The 17,181-nt window shown below is 30.4% G+C and overlaps 1 protein-coding gene across 2 annotated transcripts in view; it reads left to right on the forward strand.

Moving 5' to 3' along the window:
- LOC129987976 (acetylcholinesterase-1-like) overlaps positions 1 to 10,096 on the forward strand; it is a 28,677-nt gene extending 18,581 nt beyond the window's left edge. For both annotated transcript variants that reach the window (XM_056096029.1, XM_056096030.1), the window contains exon 5: positions 8,365 to 10,096. In XM_056096029.1, the coding sequence (XP_055952004.1) occupies positions 8,365 to 8,509 (145 nt within the window). In that variant the 3' untranslated portion in view covers positions 8,510 to 10,096. The remainder of the gene's footprint in view (positions 1 to 8,364) is intronic.
- The last annotated feature ends 7,085 nt before the right edge of the window (positions 10,097 to 17,181 follow it).

Raw genomic sequence — 17,181 nt, forward strand, 5'->3', positions numbered from 1 at the left:
ATATAAACACGGTATATTTCAAATTTCATTAAATTTGAACCAGTAGTTTAAGAATTATAACTAGTCAAAGTTTGTGAATTTTGTCACTGACTGACTGACTGACAGATCATCAAAACTCTAAGGCACTTCTAGCAGACATGGAAGTTTCAAATTTAGAATACAATTAGTGTTTAGTGTATAAATCAAGGAAAAACTAAAAATATCCATGTAATAATGGACAGATCGATACATTTTTCGAAGTTTCGAGCATTATCCATTTTGTCGGCAAATTCTTCGCCAAGTCGCCAAATGGTCGCCAAGTTTGTCACCAAGCTCTCGTATCACTGGCTCGGCATCCGGCAGTATCCAATACAGATTACTGTAAAACTGTCTTTCATATGATGACACTATTCTCGCTGGGAAAAATTAATTAAATCTCAAAATTTCAGGTTTCTAACAATATCTAATTTGAAATAATTCAATTTGAAGCTGTGGAAGCTGCAAACGCAATGGGTGACTTTCAGAAAATCAATCTGGTAGAAGAAAGCAAACTGATCTTCAAAGTATGATCGCAAAACTTAATGTCGATCAAAAAAGAGTCTTCGATATGATAACAAATAAAATGGACACAACCGATAATAACGCTGACGTTTTACGCTGTTTTGTGAGTGGAACTGGTGGCACTGGAAAGAGCTTTTTAATAAAAACTCTGAAAATTTGGGTTAAGACGTATTTAAACAAAAAAAGTGGCAGTTAGTACTCCAACAGGAATAGCTGACTATACATAGAATAGATTGACTATACATAGACTATTGCAACTGCCTGTAGAACACAAGCAAATACCGAAGTACAAACAACTTTCTGATGAAGTGCTCCTTCTGAGATCAGATTTGAAAGAAATAGTGTTGTTTATAATAGACGAAGTGTCGATGATATCCAATGTTTAACATATATTTACTTACACTTATCTGAAATATTCGACACAAGAGACGATCAGAATGGGTAGTTTGGAAAAAAACATCTTGTAGTTTTCGGAGATCTCTTACAGCGTCCGCCGGTAAGAGAAAAGTCACCTTTTGAAAAACTATCAACTGCTGAAACTAACAAGTTATTAGGTTCCCTCAGTGTACCGAATCTGTGGACCGAACTGTTCATATACGATGAACTTACAATTAACATGCGACAGCTCAATGATTTTGACTCTGTTGAAATGCTAAATAGAATAAGATTAGGTGTGACTACACAAAAAGACCGCTACTTACTCTCGACTAGATTAATAACTCTCAAATCAAATTCAAATGAAAACAGATTAATTGAAATAATTGAACACCTCTAGAAACTTCCTGATGATATCGTTTGCTTATTATCTATAAAAAACATGTGTCAACAATTAAATACTGCAATGCTTAAATCTCTTCTACATCCCAAAATAAAACTTACAGCTGTAGATAGCATAAATTTCCCCAGATACCTAACAAAAAGAGCTCGTGAATGCATAAAAAAATATGAAGACGATGCTTCTATGACTGCAGGCCTGGAAGAGAACATAATTATAAAAATAGGAGCAAAAGTCATAAGGCGAAATATTGACGTGAGTCTTGGTTTAGTTAATGATTCTATCGGTATTGTGCAAAGAGTAAAGGTTGATCAGGAAAATACAAAAAATAATTAAGAAAATATACATTGCATTTAATAAAGAACATGTTTACGAGCTTAGTCCGGTCAAAACTAAATTTGAAATTATTAATAGAGCTTATGCTCATCGCGAACCGTTTCCCATATGTATAGCCTATGCTATAACTATACACAAAAGTCACGGTCTAAGTCTAAATAATGCACTGATGGATATTGGTTCTGCAGCGTTCACATCCGTTCAAGCTTTTGTGGCAATTCCGAGAGTTACAAGTCTGGACGGCTTACATCTAATAAATGTCGACTTTGCAAGTATTAAAGCGCAGGAATCCTTAATTTGTGAATACAACAGACTAAGAAGCATTTACCGTCCAGACTTGTCAAAAATTGTCACATCAAAGCTTACGAGAAAAACCCATAGAGACAGAGACTGGGCTTTGAGAAAAACTGTGGCTGAATCTCAAGAAGTAGTACCGGAAAAGAAAAAGGGGAAGACTACATACAAAAATAAGAAAAGGACTATCTACAAAAAGAAATGAGATGCCATCAAAAACATAACTTGTAAAAAAAACCAAGTCTCGCAACTCAATTCTTCTATCGTAAAAAGTTGTGAGATCCATGTAATACCAAGTTGGTCCATTTATTCAGTCCCTACTTAAGGGTCCTTCTGTCTTAAGTTATTACGTAATTAGCTAACCTAACAACATCTTATGGTGACCATATCAATATTAAAAATCTTTTATGGTTTAAATAAATAGATTGACTTGGCAATCGCACTAAACAATCTAATTTAATATAATATGTTAATGTAATCTAATTTAATGTAGATACATTGTGTTTTTATGCGATTGCCAAGTCAATCTATTTATTTAAACCATAAAAGATTTTTAATATTGATATGGTCACCATAAGATGTTGTTAGGTTAGCTAATTACGTAATAACTTAAGACAGAAGGACCCTTAAGTAGGGACTGAATAAATGGACCAACTTGGTATTACATGGATCTCACAACTTTTTACGATAGAAGAATTGAGTTGCGAGACTTGGTTTTTTTTACAAGTTATGTTTTTGATGGCATAATCATTTACACGGAGACGCAGTGCGGCACAAAAGCAGAAGTAAGAAAGAAGAGCGAAAAGGGCGAAACAAATGATTACTAGTCTTATATAACATAGGATTTCCGGCCACGTGCCGATGGAATGACCTTTGACAAGGGCAAAAGTATCACTTTCATTTGATACGTAGTACTGATGGTGCATTGTTTTTACAAAGGGATTAATTAAATCGAAAGTGGAATTAGATCACGAAATGAGAGAATATTTTAGAATGAAGTTACTATGGGCTAAATTAAGATAAAATTTTGGAAATTAATTAAATTGAAATTAGAATTAAAATATCACACACACGCATGCACGCACACACACACACACGCACAGACACACACATGCATATATATATATATATATATATATATATATATGTGTGTGTGTGTGTGTGTGTGTGTGTGTGTGTGTGTGTGTGTGTGTGTGTGTGTACGTGCGTGCGTGCATGCGTGCGTGCGTGTGCATATGAAAAAGTAACTGCTGAAACATTTCAAGAAGGAAACAAATTCATAATATATTTTACAGAAATAATATAAGAAAAATATTTATATCTTTCTTGTTTATTTCTCTTTTAACATTTAGATGAAATTTCCGACATCATTTATTAACTTAAGATTTTCTTTCATTTTTTCATAGCTAATAATGAACGTCTATGTGATAATTAATTGTGAGTGTTTACAGAAAAATGTCATCACTGATTGGCCTTCTTCAAATTGTTGATTCTTATGCATATAATAGAATTGAAAAATTGGGCTTTTTCATAATATTAATTTTTTAATGCCATTGTGTTGGCTTTGATAAATATAATTTTATTCAAAAATATTTCCTTCAATCAACGGAGTCAGGTTTTAAAGAGGTAATATGAAATAAAACAAAAGCAAATTTATCGATAAACTGTTTATTAAACTCAAAATTGGATAAAAACATGCAGTTAAAATGAAACTTAAATAATCATCCTTAAAATATTTAGTTTCTCCTGAATTTTTATTTGAATTCAATATTTGAAAGCTTTCAATAATGTGAATTATATTACTGTTTTTCAATAAAGTAACATTTATAAATAATATTTGCAAAGTATTCGGGTATATTTGAAATCTATATCGTGTTTTCATGTGATAGATTTAAATATAACTGGTTTCTTAATTTGGTAATTTACTAAACTAAATGATTTGTATTATTTCGATAAGCATAGAATGTGATTTAAGTTTATGATGCATATGCACTGAAAGAGAAAGCAAATTCTGACTTTTTATTCTACAATTATACGGGTGCATTAAAGAAAAAGGAAGGGAAACACCATTTATTTCCTCGTCTTTCATCTAGTAATGATTGTATTCCAGAACCTTTTTGCTTATACTTTAATCAGTCGTCTCTAAGCTTTTGAATGATTAGCGCTTACTACACAACATTCGGCTCGATTCAAAAGTAGATTAATAATTAAAATTTTTGGAAGTGAGAAAATTATGCTTTTAATTCCGTCAGGTTGCAGAAAACTCCTATAAAACCCTGAAATTTTCTAAATATTGGAACGGATTTGCTTAGAAATAAATATTTTACAGGGGCCAATAAGCTCGATGAAATATGCCAATGACCTATTTACCTATTACGAAGGTAACATTTTGATAATGAATATTGTAGTTTAAACATCTAGGCTGAATTTAATCTGAGTAATCTGAAGGTAAAGCTGATATGCCCATTTTTTCCAATATTGCAATAATATAGGTGCACTAGCTTTTGTCTCATATACTAACATAGAAAAGACACGTATTAAGAAATATCGAGAGGAAAACTTGCCCTATTGACCTTTGAAAACCTACTTAACTATTCCTGATATGATTATCGTGATCTTTCATCCTCACGACAACACTCGCTTGTAGCCATTTGACAAGGATATATTTGGCCCTTATTATAATTAAAACTTATTGCTTGGTAGTAACCAGGAATGTTACTATTGGCTCACTAAATAATATCATTAATGGGGTTTTGTTATAGTATTTTCTCTCTTCAATACAAATATATTTACTGATGATAGTTTCTGTTTTCATCTGTAACTAACAGGTAATGATTTTACTAGATTTCATGTAGGTTTCATCTATTGCAGGTTCATTAACACTGACTTTCAGTCTAAATAATCGCTGACTTTCCACCTAAGTTTTAGTCTTAGTCCCTAAAAATGTAGGTCTTTTCTCAAAGGTTTAGTGAAGAATAGGAACAAATAAAGAAAAATCACAAGTTAAATCAAAGATATCTGATAATACTGAAAAACTATCTGTGCAGACACTGAAATTAAAAGATGTTTCCAGAAAAAGACATTAGGAAAACATCCTAAAGATATAGACCATGACTGTCAGTCTAAATATATCACTTCCTTCCTTCCTATCACATAAAAATGTAGGTGCTTTTCCAAAGATTTAGTGAAGAGTAGGAACTAAAAAATAAAGATCAAAAGTTAAATCAAATATCACTGATAGTCCTGAAAATTTTGCCTTGCAGGCACTGAAATCGAAAGATGCCTAAAAATTTTTAAAAAAATTAGGAAAAGACCCAAAAGAAACTTTTAATTATAGAATTCAATAAAGAATTTCCTAATTCATTAAGTATTAGTTTGATTAATAAATTTTAAAAGGAAAGAACCTTTTAAAAATTATATCCAGATATCGCCATGCCATGGAAATACAGAAATAAATTACAGGCTGTAATGTCTTGATCTAGACTGATCAAATAACGAAGCAGAATTTCCAGACAATTCTTTATTTTACAGCCCTATATATACAAAAGAACAACTTGTTCTAATCTTGGTTAAATAAATAGTTATTTACACCTGTAGTAGGAGACACAACAGTTGCAGTCGAAGGTTTATCTTGAAACTCAGTTGGTTCTCGGACTCCGAACTCGTGGGCGTAGTCCAACAGTCTGCCTGCAATTCGTTTCTTCTCCTCTCGCTAAAAAAAAATCTCCGCGCTTTATTTCGGCGACAATTTCTGCTTCTTAATTTACATTGGTCATTTGATCTCTCTTTCGGCCAATCGGGGTTCAGCAAAATGCTCCCTCAGCGGCGCTAGTAGGTCGTGGGAAGGTTCTTTTAGTGATGCGCCTTTCATAACTGACTATTCTGGAACACGGAATTATCATAGTCCTTTCACAATGAGAAACATTTCGCATCCAGATGTTTGGACACCCCTTTCTCTTTGAAGGCACTATCAATATCTCTTGGACGAGGAATTCCCACATGTGGTCTTTCACTGTAGTCACTAATTAACAGATGCGAGACCAGGTGAGAAGGTGAGACTCAGGTGAAAAGATCCACCATCTGGTTATCTCGAGGTGTTTAGTAAGAAACAGCGACGACACAGCTGGCTGTAAATGTCTTATCAGTGCTGGGAAACGGAGAATGTTACAAGGCTAAATACTCCAAATGATTTCAAAGAAACGCAATTTCTATTTCAAAATAATATTTGGCTATAAATTGTGTAGAAGATTTTTACAACTGAAATGCAATTTTTCTTTTGTAATCTTTTAAAGATGAGCTCGTATTTCGAGTAGAAATAAACTCTAAATGAATTCGAATATTATATTTTATATTACTTAATAAATAAATGTACTGCTGAAAGAAATTAAGAAGTTTAAATTTTTATACAGTCCGAAGTACTATTATTTATATGGAGGAAATATTTTTAATCTACTAATATCGTTTTTCAGAAAATTTCCAGAATTTTGTGGCACAATTTGACTGAGTTATAAAGTAAAGAATTTCACTGTTTTTGATTAATCAATTACAACTTTGTGAAAACATTTTGATTGGCAGAATTTCTTTCAAGAAACCATTGCAATGATATAACATCATCTAAAATAGTAATATTCAAAACTTGAAAACGTTGTTAATTTTAATTGAAATAAAGATGAACTTTATTGAAAATGTTAATGTGTCAAGAATATTTTACTAAATAGAACTGATTAGACCCTAGCACTATGTAAAAAAATTTAGATTTTGTAATTTTTTTCCTACAGCAAATTTTTGACTCAAATAACTCGAAAAAAGATTCTTCATTTCATCAAAAATTGTTTTCAAACTAGAAGTATATCTTAATGTCTAACGATTTAGAAATCAGTTTTTCGGAAACAATTAAAATTGGCATTTTTTCACGAAGTCGAAAATAAATTTTTGATTCAAATAACATAAAAAAATAATTGTTCACTTCATTAAGAATTGTGGAAATATATACCAATGCCAAACGATTTAGAAATTATCTAATGGGAAACAATTAAAATTGGCACCTTTTCATGAAATCGGATATAAATTTTTGACTCAAGTAACGTAAAAAAAATAATTCTTTTCATCATTTAGAATTAATTGTGTTCCAACTGGAAGTATATGCCACTGCCAAACGATTTAGAAATTAGCTCATGGGAAACAAAATTGACAACTTTTCTTTTGTCGATTATAAATTTTTAACTTAAATAATGTAAAATATAATTATTCACATAGTTTAGAATTTTTTTCCCATTGGAAGTGCATGCCAATATTTAACGATTTAGAAATTAGATACTGGGAAGTGATTTGAGCGGATACCTTATTCATAAAGTCGAATATGATTATTTTTCACAAAAAAAAAAAAAAAAAAAAAAAAAAAGTTGGAACCCCCCCCCAAAAAAAAGAAGGAAAAATGAATTATTATCAGCTTAAATTTCAAACTGCAGTATGCATTATATGTAATTCAGCTGTTTTCATTAACACGTGACCAGAATGGTCACGGATACGGGGGTATGAGACGGCGTTCTGTTCTATCTCTCTTGCATATAAATATTTTTTCTTGCCATTAAGAAAAAAATTTCAAATGTCATTACTGCGATTCCTAGAATGCACAAACTCATTTTATGCGTAATTTGCTATGTATTATTCTTATTTATTTATTAAAATTGTTATTTATCAACTTCTTTGTTTAACCCTTTCACTACCAACCCCGCTGAACTGGTCGTGCGAATTTTATCCTGGATAGCCGGTTTCTGTAACAAACGAAGAGTGCAGGATTTAAAGCAAAAACATCCTTGATAATAACTCAATTTACAAAAAGCGCCCCTGGTTTGAAACAGAATTCGGTCCTTCAGGATAAAATTTGCATGGCCGGTTGGGCCAGAATGGTGGTCAAAGAGTTAAAAATTGTCTTTACTTAAAATATTCATTTTAAAACCCAGTTATTGTTAATTTCAATTTTTCGATTAATCTTTTCTTTATTTTGTTCTATCAGCTTCGAATATGCCAATTTGCGCAGTATTTCTTTGTTAAATGATTTTACTATTCATTTGAAAGAAAAAAATGGTGGTCAAAGAGTTAAAAATTGTCTTTACTTAAAATATTCATTTTAAAACCCAGTTATTGTTAATTTCAATTTTTGGATTAATCTTTTCTTTATTTTGTTCTATCAGCTTCGAATATGCCAATTTGCGCAGTATTTCTTTGTTAAATGATTTTACGATTCATTTGAAAGAAAAAAATTTAGGGTACAGCATTTTATAGAAAGAGTAACTTTATTACCAGATCAAATTTGAATGATAATTTGTTGAATATTGAGAATTAATTGCCTAATAGTATTACATTTTTATGTTCCTAGCTTATCATGATTTACAATAATATGTTGTTTTATTTTTTAGAAAAATTCTGAAAACGTGGACCAACTATTCGAAATACCATCACCAATACGTGCACTTGAAGCCCCGAGTACTTTTAGATGTTATGCATGGACCTGGGCCCCATTTGGATAACTGCAATTTCCTTAGAAAATACTTCGACATGTAGTTTCCATATAGTTACTATTTAGAAAAGTGTAGCTAGAATGAAATTTAGCAGTAGATTTTTTGTAGACTGCTCTTGGAAAAGTTGTTACGTTATGTTAGATATTGTCTCATGATTTGTACAAATTTTGTGCAATAAAGATTTTGGAAACTATTTCTTTTTCAAACAGAAATACCGCGAATCAAAGCATCAATTTGATTTATTTAATACATATTTATATATCAACAATATATAAAAATGAAAAATTATTAAGATTAGGTAAGAAATTCTGTTGATTAATTTAGCAAATAAGAATATATAAAATATTGAGCGAATTTTTTAATATTATGCATGGACAATATAATTTAAATAGTAATGAGACGTTTTTATCTTGTAAAGAAATAATCGTTCTGATTATAAGTTTTAATTTGTAAACAAGTGTTATCAATTTTAGTGAGTATAAATTAACAAATCTATTTGGGAAAGTTGAGAGATCAATTTTAATAAATTTTACATTTTCTTAAGACGAGTGAGACGAATGTGTCTTAAACAAAACATCTACTGCATTGTATCTATTTTAGTCCATATTTTTAATTAAAAAAAATGAATATTTTATTTTGAAAGTAGTAAAATCGATAGTTAAAAAAAATCTGGGCTTTCTTTAAATAAGCAATTAAACAATTAGTCTTTTGAGTTTTGAAGCTTTACTAAATAAATTTTTCTGAAATAAAAAATGATTAAACGCATAAAAAAATTGAAATTTAGGAAATTCTGCCAGAAAAATGATCGATGATATATTCTGAAGGATCAAAAATCAATCTTTTTGTTACTTTATGATGTAAGAATGTATTGGGAAAAAATTAGTATAATTACGATGTAAGCATACATTATTAAAAAATTAGTCTACAATCAATAAAAGGAAAAAATGAGACAATTAGTTCTTAAATTTTCGAATCTGATAAAGACAAATTTTTAAATATCAATTTAATGATGATTAAAGAATATTTGCCCAAGAATTTTTAAAAGTAAACATAAATTTATAAACATAAAAGATCATTACTTTAATAAAAAGAATAAGCTAACTAACAGCGATTACTTCGGAAGCGTGATGAAATTAAATATTTTCAAGATATTGGAAAATTCAATTCCTTCTGTAAAAAGTAAAGCTCGATGGAACTTTGTAATCTAAAAAAATTTTAATAAAATCATTTTCATCAAAAAAATTTTGAATCACACTAATATATACAAGAACAAAGAATGCATAAGCTACACGATTTTAATCCTTTTTTTTTCTAAGAACATTATTCCTTTCAAAAGTATCAAAATACGTTCATCAAATTTTAGAACCAATAGCCATAAATATTAAATGCAAATCTGATCAATAGTTAAATCAAGAAATCTAACTCAGAGAAATATCTAATTTAATTAATATTCTGTGAGTATGATCTTTATAGAGAAGTAGTTCTTAGATTTGTTGAGTAGATATAGCTTATTTAGTGCAATTTTTCTGATGAATTCAAATTATGTTTCTGTAGAATGATATTTTTGAACATTTAGTATGTTGTAAACATGTAACCAAGAGAAACTGTAGATTAAAGCCTAAAAATAAAATTTCTTCATGATATTGAAAGAAATTTAATCTTTTTTTTTTATCAATTTAGTATTTGAGAAAATTCTACATTTTGTCACATCTTTTGTTGAAATTCTATATCTACAATTTTCAAATATTAAAAGTTGTGATGATAAATAAAAATAATAATGCCAAGAAAATTCTATATCCACATTTTGCAAATATTCGAACAATTTAATTTATATTGCATCTGATTGAGAAGAACATTATTGTCAAGAAAACTAACGGAGGAACAGCCGACGTCCTAGCATAAGGGTAGTGTGTCGTCCCCGTGATCTGGGCGTCCTGGGTTCGAGTCTCAGTTTGGGCATAGTTGCTTTTCTTATGTTCTATGTGTGAATGTGCCATCCTGTAAAAAGGGGTTGTGAAAGCGAATGAGTGATGCGTGAGTAGCAAAATCGCACTCTTGGCCCTAATTGGCGCTACTATAAAAACAAGAGGCGCTCCCCCACCGGCTTAAAATCGTTGTCTTCGTAACAGCGGGCGTGTCCATGGCAAGTGCCATACGAAACATCAACAGAGAAACAAATAAAACATGGGTAATGAAAAAAAAAGGTATCAATATTTCTTTAAAATTTTTCCATATCTATAATTAAAATTCTGTAAGTGATTTTTTCAAGCATTCGAACTGGACAGAATAACTAAGAATATTGAAGTTAAGAAAATTTTATCTCTACATTTTTCAAATATTCAGAGTAGACAATCTATAAAAACAATAATGTCAAGAAAAAGCAATGGGTAATGAAAGAAAAAGAATACTAGTATTTAGAAAAATTGTAAATATTTCTATATACACATTGAAATTTTCTACTTATATTTTGCAAATATTTAAATTGAAAACTATCAAAAAGAATATTAATGTTAAGGGGAAAAAGTCTAATGTATAGTGAAAGAAAAAATATCAAAATGCTATAGGGGAAAGTAATCTGAAGTAGGCTAAATTAATCAATGAAAATTTCAATAGTTCCCATTGGTCTAAAATAGGTCGATTTGACTTATTTTGTTATGTAAACCTTATAACAGAAAAAGACATGAACCAGAGAAATGAAGTTTATTTATGAGATCTCAACAACCAAAATTTTTGGCGTGTATCAAATTTTAAATTCATCCAGTTAACACAAGAAGGTCAAAGTGTAATAAGTGAAATCTTCGAAGTGAACCCGACAAAGCTAAACATAGAACACAAACATTGCCAGATTATGGAATTTAACTGAAAGTCGAGGAGATGGCATGACCTCTGTTTTTTAATAAAATAAATTTCATTTTTCTATTAAACAATAAAATCTATTTTCTTGATAGAATTCTTAGTTACATTTTTAAACCACGCGCGCATGTGCGTGTCTATTTGTCCATTGTTGTTCTGTTGACCAGAATTTTCTCCTGCATCTACCAAACGTAAAACAAATAAAGATTGCAGAGTGGAAATATGTGTCTCAGTGCAATTTTTCTGAAATCTTAAATAATTAATAATTAGGCAAACTTTTATGGTGAGCGTTATTACTGGGCTATTTCAGTTATTTAAGGAAGATATGTTGTTAGCTTCATTGTAACCATTAAAATTTTTATTTATGGTGTTCTTTGAACAAACCTTTCCTAAATGTCATTAATCATTATCTGCTGTTGTGACTTATGGCACTTAACAAGCCCGCTGATTTAAGCCGAATGAGTGTCTCTTGTTTTTTCAGTAGCGCCAATCAGGGCCAAGAGTACGACTTAGCTACTTACACGTCACAACCCTTTTTACGAGGCGGACTTCATTCATGCATTTCATTCACTCATCCACATATCGTAATTTAGACCTGAATCAGAGAACTATCACCTCTGAATCAGTGCCCCCAGTGGTGTTACTCTCGACATGGAGGCCTTTGTGACAAAGATAGATTTATATGTGCGACATTCACCACACACACGGAGAGTCTTCGGCCGGCGGGAATCGAACTCGCAACCAAAGTGGTACGAATCCAACGCCCTACCAACCATGCTATCTCATTATCTGGTTCCCGGTATTAGATTCACTGTACATAAGACGATTTACAGAATATTGTATCGATCAACTAATCAACAACTGCACTTTGGAAAATCATACTATATTAATTGCCTTATTCACTATTTATTTCATTTTTTTTATTTTGTGGTATATGAAGTATACAGAGAAAGAACAAAGTATACAAAAACTGAAATTTGCCACTGAAATTCGAAAATTTCTTTGGTCAGGTTTCAAATGGTCATAATTCAAAAACAAAATTGTTAGAATTGCATTTGCCAGTTTGTTTATGAAATGGTGTTAAAAAATAAAATAAGTTTAACAAAAAAATAGGCCGAAATTGCGGACATTTGCGGTTTAGGTATAAATTACAAGTTTGTGTAATTTAGGTATAATTTACAATGTGGCAAACTTTATTCAGACTTCTTGAATACATATCTGTGCAAATGAAAACAGCGCAAACGCACAGCAAGCCAGATGAATAAAATTTGGCAATTAGATCTTTTACCTTAATAGTTGAATAAGATTTCATAAGTAATAAGATTGAATAAGATTTCAGACTGAATACATCAATATTAAAACTACTTATGAAAGTAATGGCTCATAAGCTAAAAAAATAATAATTGCTAAATATGCGAGACAAGCTAAATAAATAATAATTTATACACGGTTTTCATCCTAAACTGTTCCATATGTAATAAGTATTCAATTTAATTAATGAAGATATCCAAAATGTATTCCTCATTCTTTTCATTTTATCTCAAAGTAAAATATAAAACTTGTCATAAACACATCAGAAATTATAGGAGAAAATGCTTCCCACAGGTTGGTTTTCAGAATAAAGCTATTGCAAGGCTTATTTTGTAATTCCCAAAAATCAGAAAAACTAAATGAAAAAACGAGAGATTTAAAGTGTTTTATAATGTAGTATTTTTATAAAATGTGTTTTTAAAAATGAAATTTCTCTAATTCGCATAAAAGGGATAGAATCTAATGACGTGATAAAAACACTCAAATCCATAAATGTATCTACATTTTTTAATTTTGTGATTCTGTACCATGAATCTTATGAAATCTTGAGATCAATTTTTAATCAAATCCACTAACAGATGGCGCCACGATTAGGAGATTAAACTGCAGTAAAATGAATCAATTAATTAACAATTAAGGTTAAATAATATTAAGACAGTATTTGTAACACACAGACGTCTATAAAATTTCAGAGCTCTAGCACATGAGATGGCGAATGAAAAACGGATTGTCATAAATAAAGAAAAAATTCAAAATAAAAAAAGAGGTTTTTTCCCCATCAATCTAGGTGGTTTTTTGTAGTTTTCGTTCTTAATAACAAATTAGAAATGCATTCATTTGAGATTATCTGCAAGTTCAATTATCCCAAATTAGGACACTCAGAAAAATCAATTTTGAATGCATCATCCTAAAATTAATATAGGGTGTGATTAAAGATTCAATAATTACAACGAATTTATTTTCATTTTACAATATTTAAATAAAAAAGTAAAAGAAACTAATTTGGAGATATAAACTCAGGAATTGCCTTTTAAAGAAAAATATATCTTGACCTCCTCATTTATCTGCCTTTGAACGAAGCAAATAATCCTTCATTTCCTTTTGTACATATATAAATAGTGTTTTTTTGCCGTATTATTTAGATTTTATATCTTTTTGTTTGAATACTTATATCTGTATATACACTTTTATGCTTTTTGTATTTGTATTTTGAATATTTTATCATGCTTCTCAAATTGTATTATATCATTTACTGTATGTTACCGTTAGTGTGTGAGTAATTTTGTTCTATTTTTTGATTGATTTTGTATATTATTTTGTTTCCCCCCTTTTTTTTCTTTGCATTTGTGCATGCGTCCTTCATTTTTGAAATTTCATCCACTATCAGTTGTGCATTGACTTACACTTGTAAGCTTTGTGGCAAGACCTGGTGGCACACAAGGAGTTTATACATCGAAAATAATAATAATAAGGTGGCCGTTGATCTTAATTTTGCTGATTACATAGTTTTTCCTTCATTTATTTGTTGCTGTCCGATCATTAGCAATCTCTTCCAGCCTAATAATGCTAATATTATTATCTTACAGTTACATCAATTGCATTTATCTATTTTATTGTCTTTTTTATTTACAACTTGAGACGCGGACATCATATTGTCCTCCAGACATTCGAATCAATTTAATATTCTCGCTTTTGATAATTCTTCAGTACATTTCATTACGCATTTTTTCACGGAAGAAAATATTATTCATTTCTGTCATTAAAGTACATTCTTTTTTTTAATATGAGTAGATCAGAACCTCAGGTATCATACCATGATTTAATAAAGTACTGCTGTCATTTGTATAATGGTAGACCCTGGGTTTTCTAGAACGTTCAACTGCACGAACTCAAAGTGAAGCATGTGTATTTTTTTAAATATTGTCTATTCTTATACATTTCAAACGAAGATTTTAGAATTAAGTAGCAACCAGAAACCGTAGCTTGTTTTTCAAATTTTAAATTCAAAGGGATCAATTTTTCAAGTTTTAAGTTCTCTAGCCGAATTGAAATTCAATTTTTTTTTCAATTTTTTTCCCATTGATTAACGTGCAAATACTAATTTTTATTTACATTAGTGCCCATTTAGAGATTTTCGAAAAAACAATTTTTGTTTTAGCTTCACTATTTAGGGAATTCCAAGATGCAAAATTATTAAAAAGTTGTGGCAAAGACGGGGTGAAACTACGTATTTTTAAATTAAGAAAGACACATTATTCGCAAGAAAATTAAGGCAGGAATTGATAATTAAGGACAAAAGCAAAAAACGCAGCATTTAACGTTGAAACAATTCATTTATATACCACGTTTATGTCGAAATCGGCTTAAAAAATATACGAGAAGAAGTGTCATTGAAAGGACTGTTAATAATCTTTACAAGAATTACTAAAATGTTGGAAATACCCAAACAAATAAGTGTATTTCATTTAAATATCTCCCTTTTATAAAATGTAATCTTATTTTAATATTTGTTTAATAGATTAATCAAAACTGTTATTAATAAGAGTTCCTTATGTGAAGGAAGTACCATACACAAATACTTGACTCTTACAATTTCGAGAAATTCCCTTGTTTTTATCTAACTAGTGTTATCCTGATTTATTTAGAAAATAATGTTATTTTAGTGATATAACGACAGATTTACTATATGTAACTAACTGTTACGGCATATAAATGTATTCATTTATCATAGAAAACATGTGATGTTTAAAATATATTGCACGATTCATGCCCACACAATATAATATATGAAAAGAAAGTCAATATAGAATTCACACCAGTGTTATTTACAGCTCAACCATCTTTCAACACGGGTTTCGAGAAGCCATTCTGAATTTCGAATATAATCTGCGTTATAAATATATTCTTTTATCAGCATAACATAATACAAAGATCCTATATCTGTGGATATTGTTGATAAAGTAGAAATAAGACGCACATAATGGTGTAGAAAGGTATTCTTGTTGAAAGCCAAAGGCATCATCCATTGTCAACAATTTCAGTTATGAACTTGATTTAGTAATGGTGAAAATGAAGAAGTAGACATTGTTTCAAACGTGCGCATCAGAAAATTCTTGTTATTTCTTAGTTGTCTTTCGAATGTCACAATTGTTTTATTCCTCATATACATACAATAATATTCACCAACTGCGAAAACGTTAAGATGACTTTCATTTCATTGTTTTTTTTATGTTTTTGTGTGAGTATGTATTATATTAAATTCCGAATTGAGAAATGGTAAAACAATTCTATGCATAAAGGTATTTATATAGAAGTAGAACAAAGGCGGGAAATCTTTCTATAGCATTCGAAGGTTGCGAATTAGTTCAATAATTCATCCCATGATAAAAAGAAATATTTGCTATGAAGTTTTTGAAATAAACATATGATTCATTATAGTGCCCAATACAGAAGTATATCTCAGCTTAAAGAGTCTGTAGTTAAGAAAAAATGTGAAAAATGAGAAAATGTTTAATATTTGTTATAAAATAATTCAAAAATTAATTTGAAGAACTCTTTAATGAGTTCCATTTTCAAATGATTCCTGTTGATAAGAGCTTTCACTTATCTTAAAAACGTAAATATGCATAGGATGTGGAAAATTTACCTCAGAATTAGAGACTACTGATGTCACTACACAGATTAATTTTGCGGCTTTTAGAAAAATCATTTTGTCAAGATGAATTTTTTTTGTAAATATGAGAGCTGTTTTTTGATCAACGTTTGATGGGCTAAAAAAAAAAGTAAATTTACATAAGGTAATATATTTGTTACTAAAAGTACAGCAGTATTACTTATTACTATTATTATTTTGCATAACCACCAAAACAATTGAGGCATTTGTCATATCGAGACATAAGCTTCTCGGGGCCTTCTTTAGATTAGTTAGCCAACAATGAAAAAAAAAAAAAAAGATACGGCTTGACGGTGTCCTAAAGTTTGTCGTTGGCAGCAAAGCGTTATACCCCCCACCCCCAACCATGTCTCGGAAGAGATAAAAATCACTCTGGAATAAGTCTAGGCTAAATGGTGGGTGATCGAAAACTCCCACTTTAATTGTTTGAGGAGGTTTTTTGTCACGTTGATACAGACTGATGAGGCATTATCACGGATCAAAACCACACCTTACGCGAGCATTCCTCTGAATTCTTTTTGGATGGCTCTGCGGAGATGATGGAAATTTCACAGCAAACTTTCTTGATTATTGTTGTCTTCTATTGCAGAAAGTGCTACCGACAACACTTTTTTAGTTTTGAAACACTTCAGCTATTGTTTCTTTCCTGCTCAGTGTCTGTTTAAACTTTTTCTGAATTCTTGGATAATCTGTGCTTAACCGCTGCTTAGACTGTTATTCTGATTGGGAATTTTCAGACAGGGTGCTACTAAGTCTCATCGCCATTAACGACGGATTTGAAAACTTTTCTACCTGTTAACGTGTGAGAAATGTTAAGACTGATATCCTGCGTTGCGTTCTGTGGTGATCATTTAGCATTTTTAGGATCCAAGAGAGAG

This window comes from Argiope bruennichi, chromosome 10, assembly GCF_947563725.1.
Source record: "Argiope bruennichi chromosome 10, qqArgBrue1.1, whole genome shotgun sequence".
Taxonomy (NCBI): domain Eukaryota; kingdom Metazoa; phylum Arthropoda; class Arachnida; order Araneae; family Araneidae; genus Argiope; species Argiope bruennichi.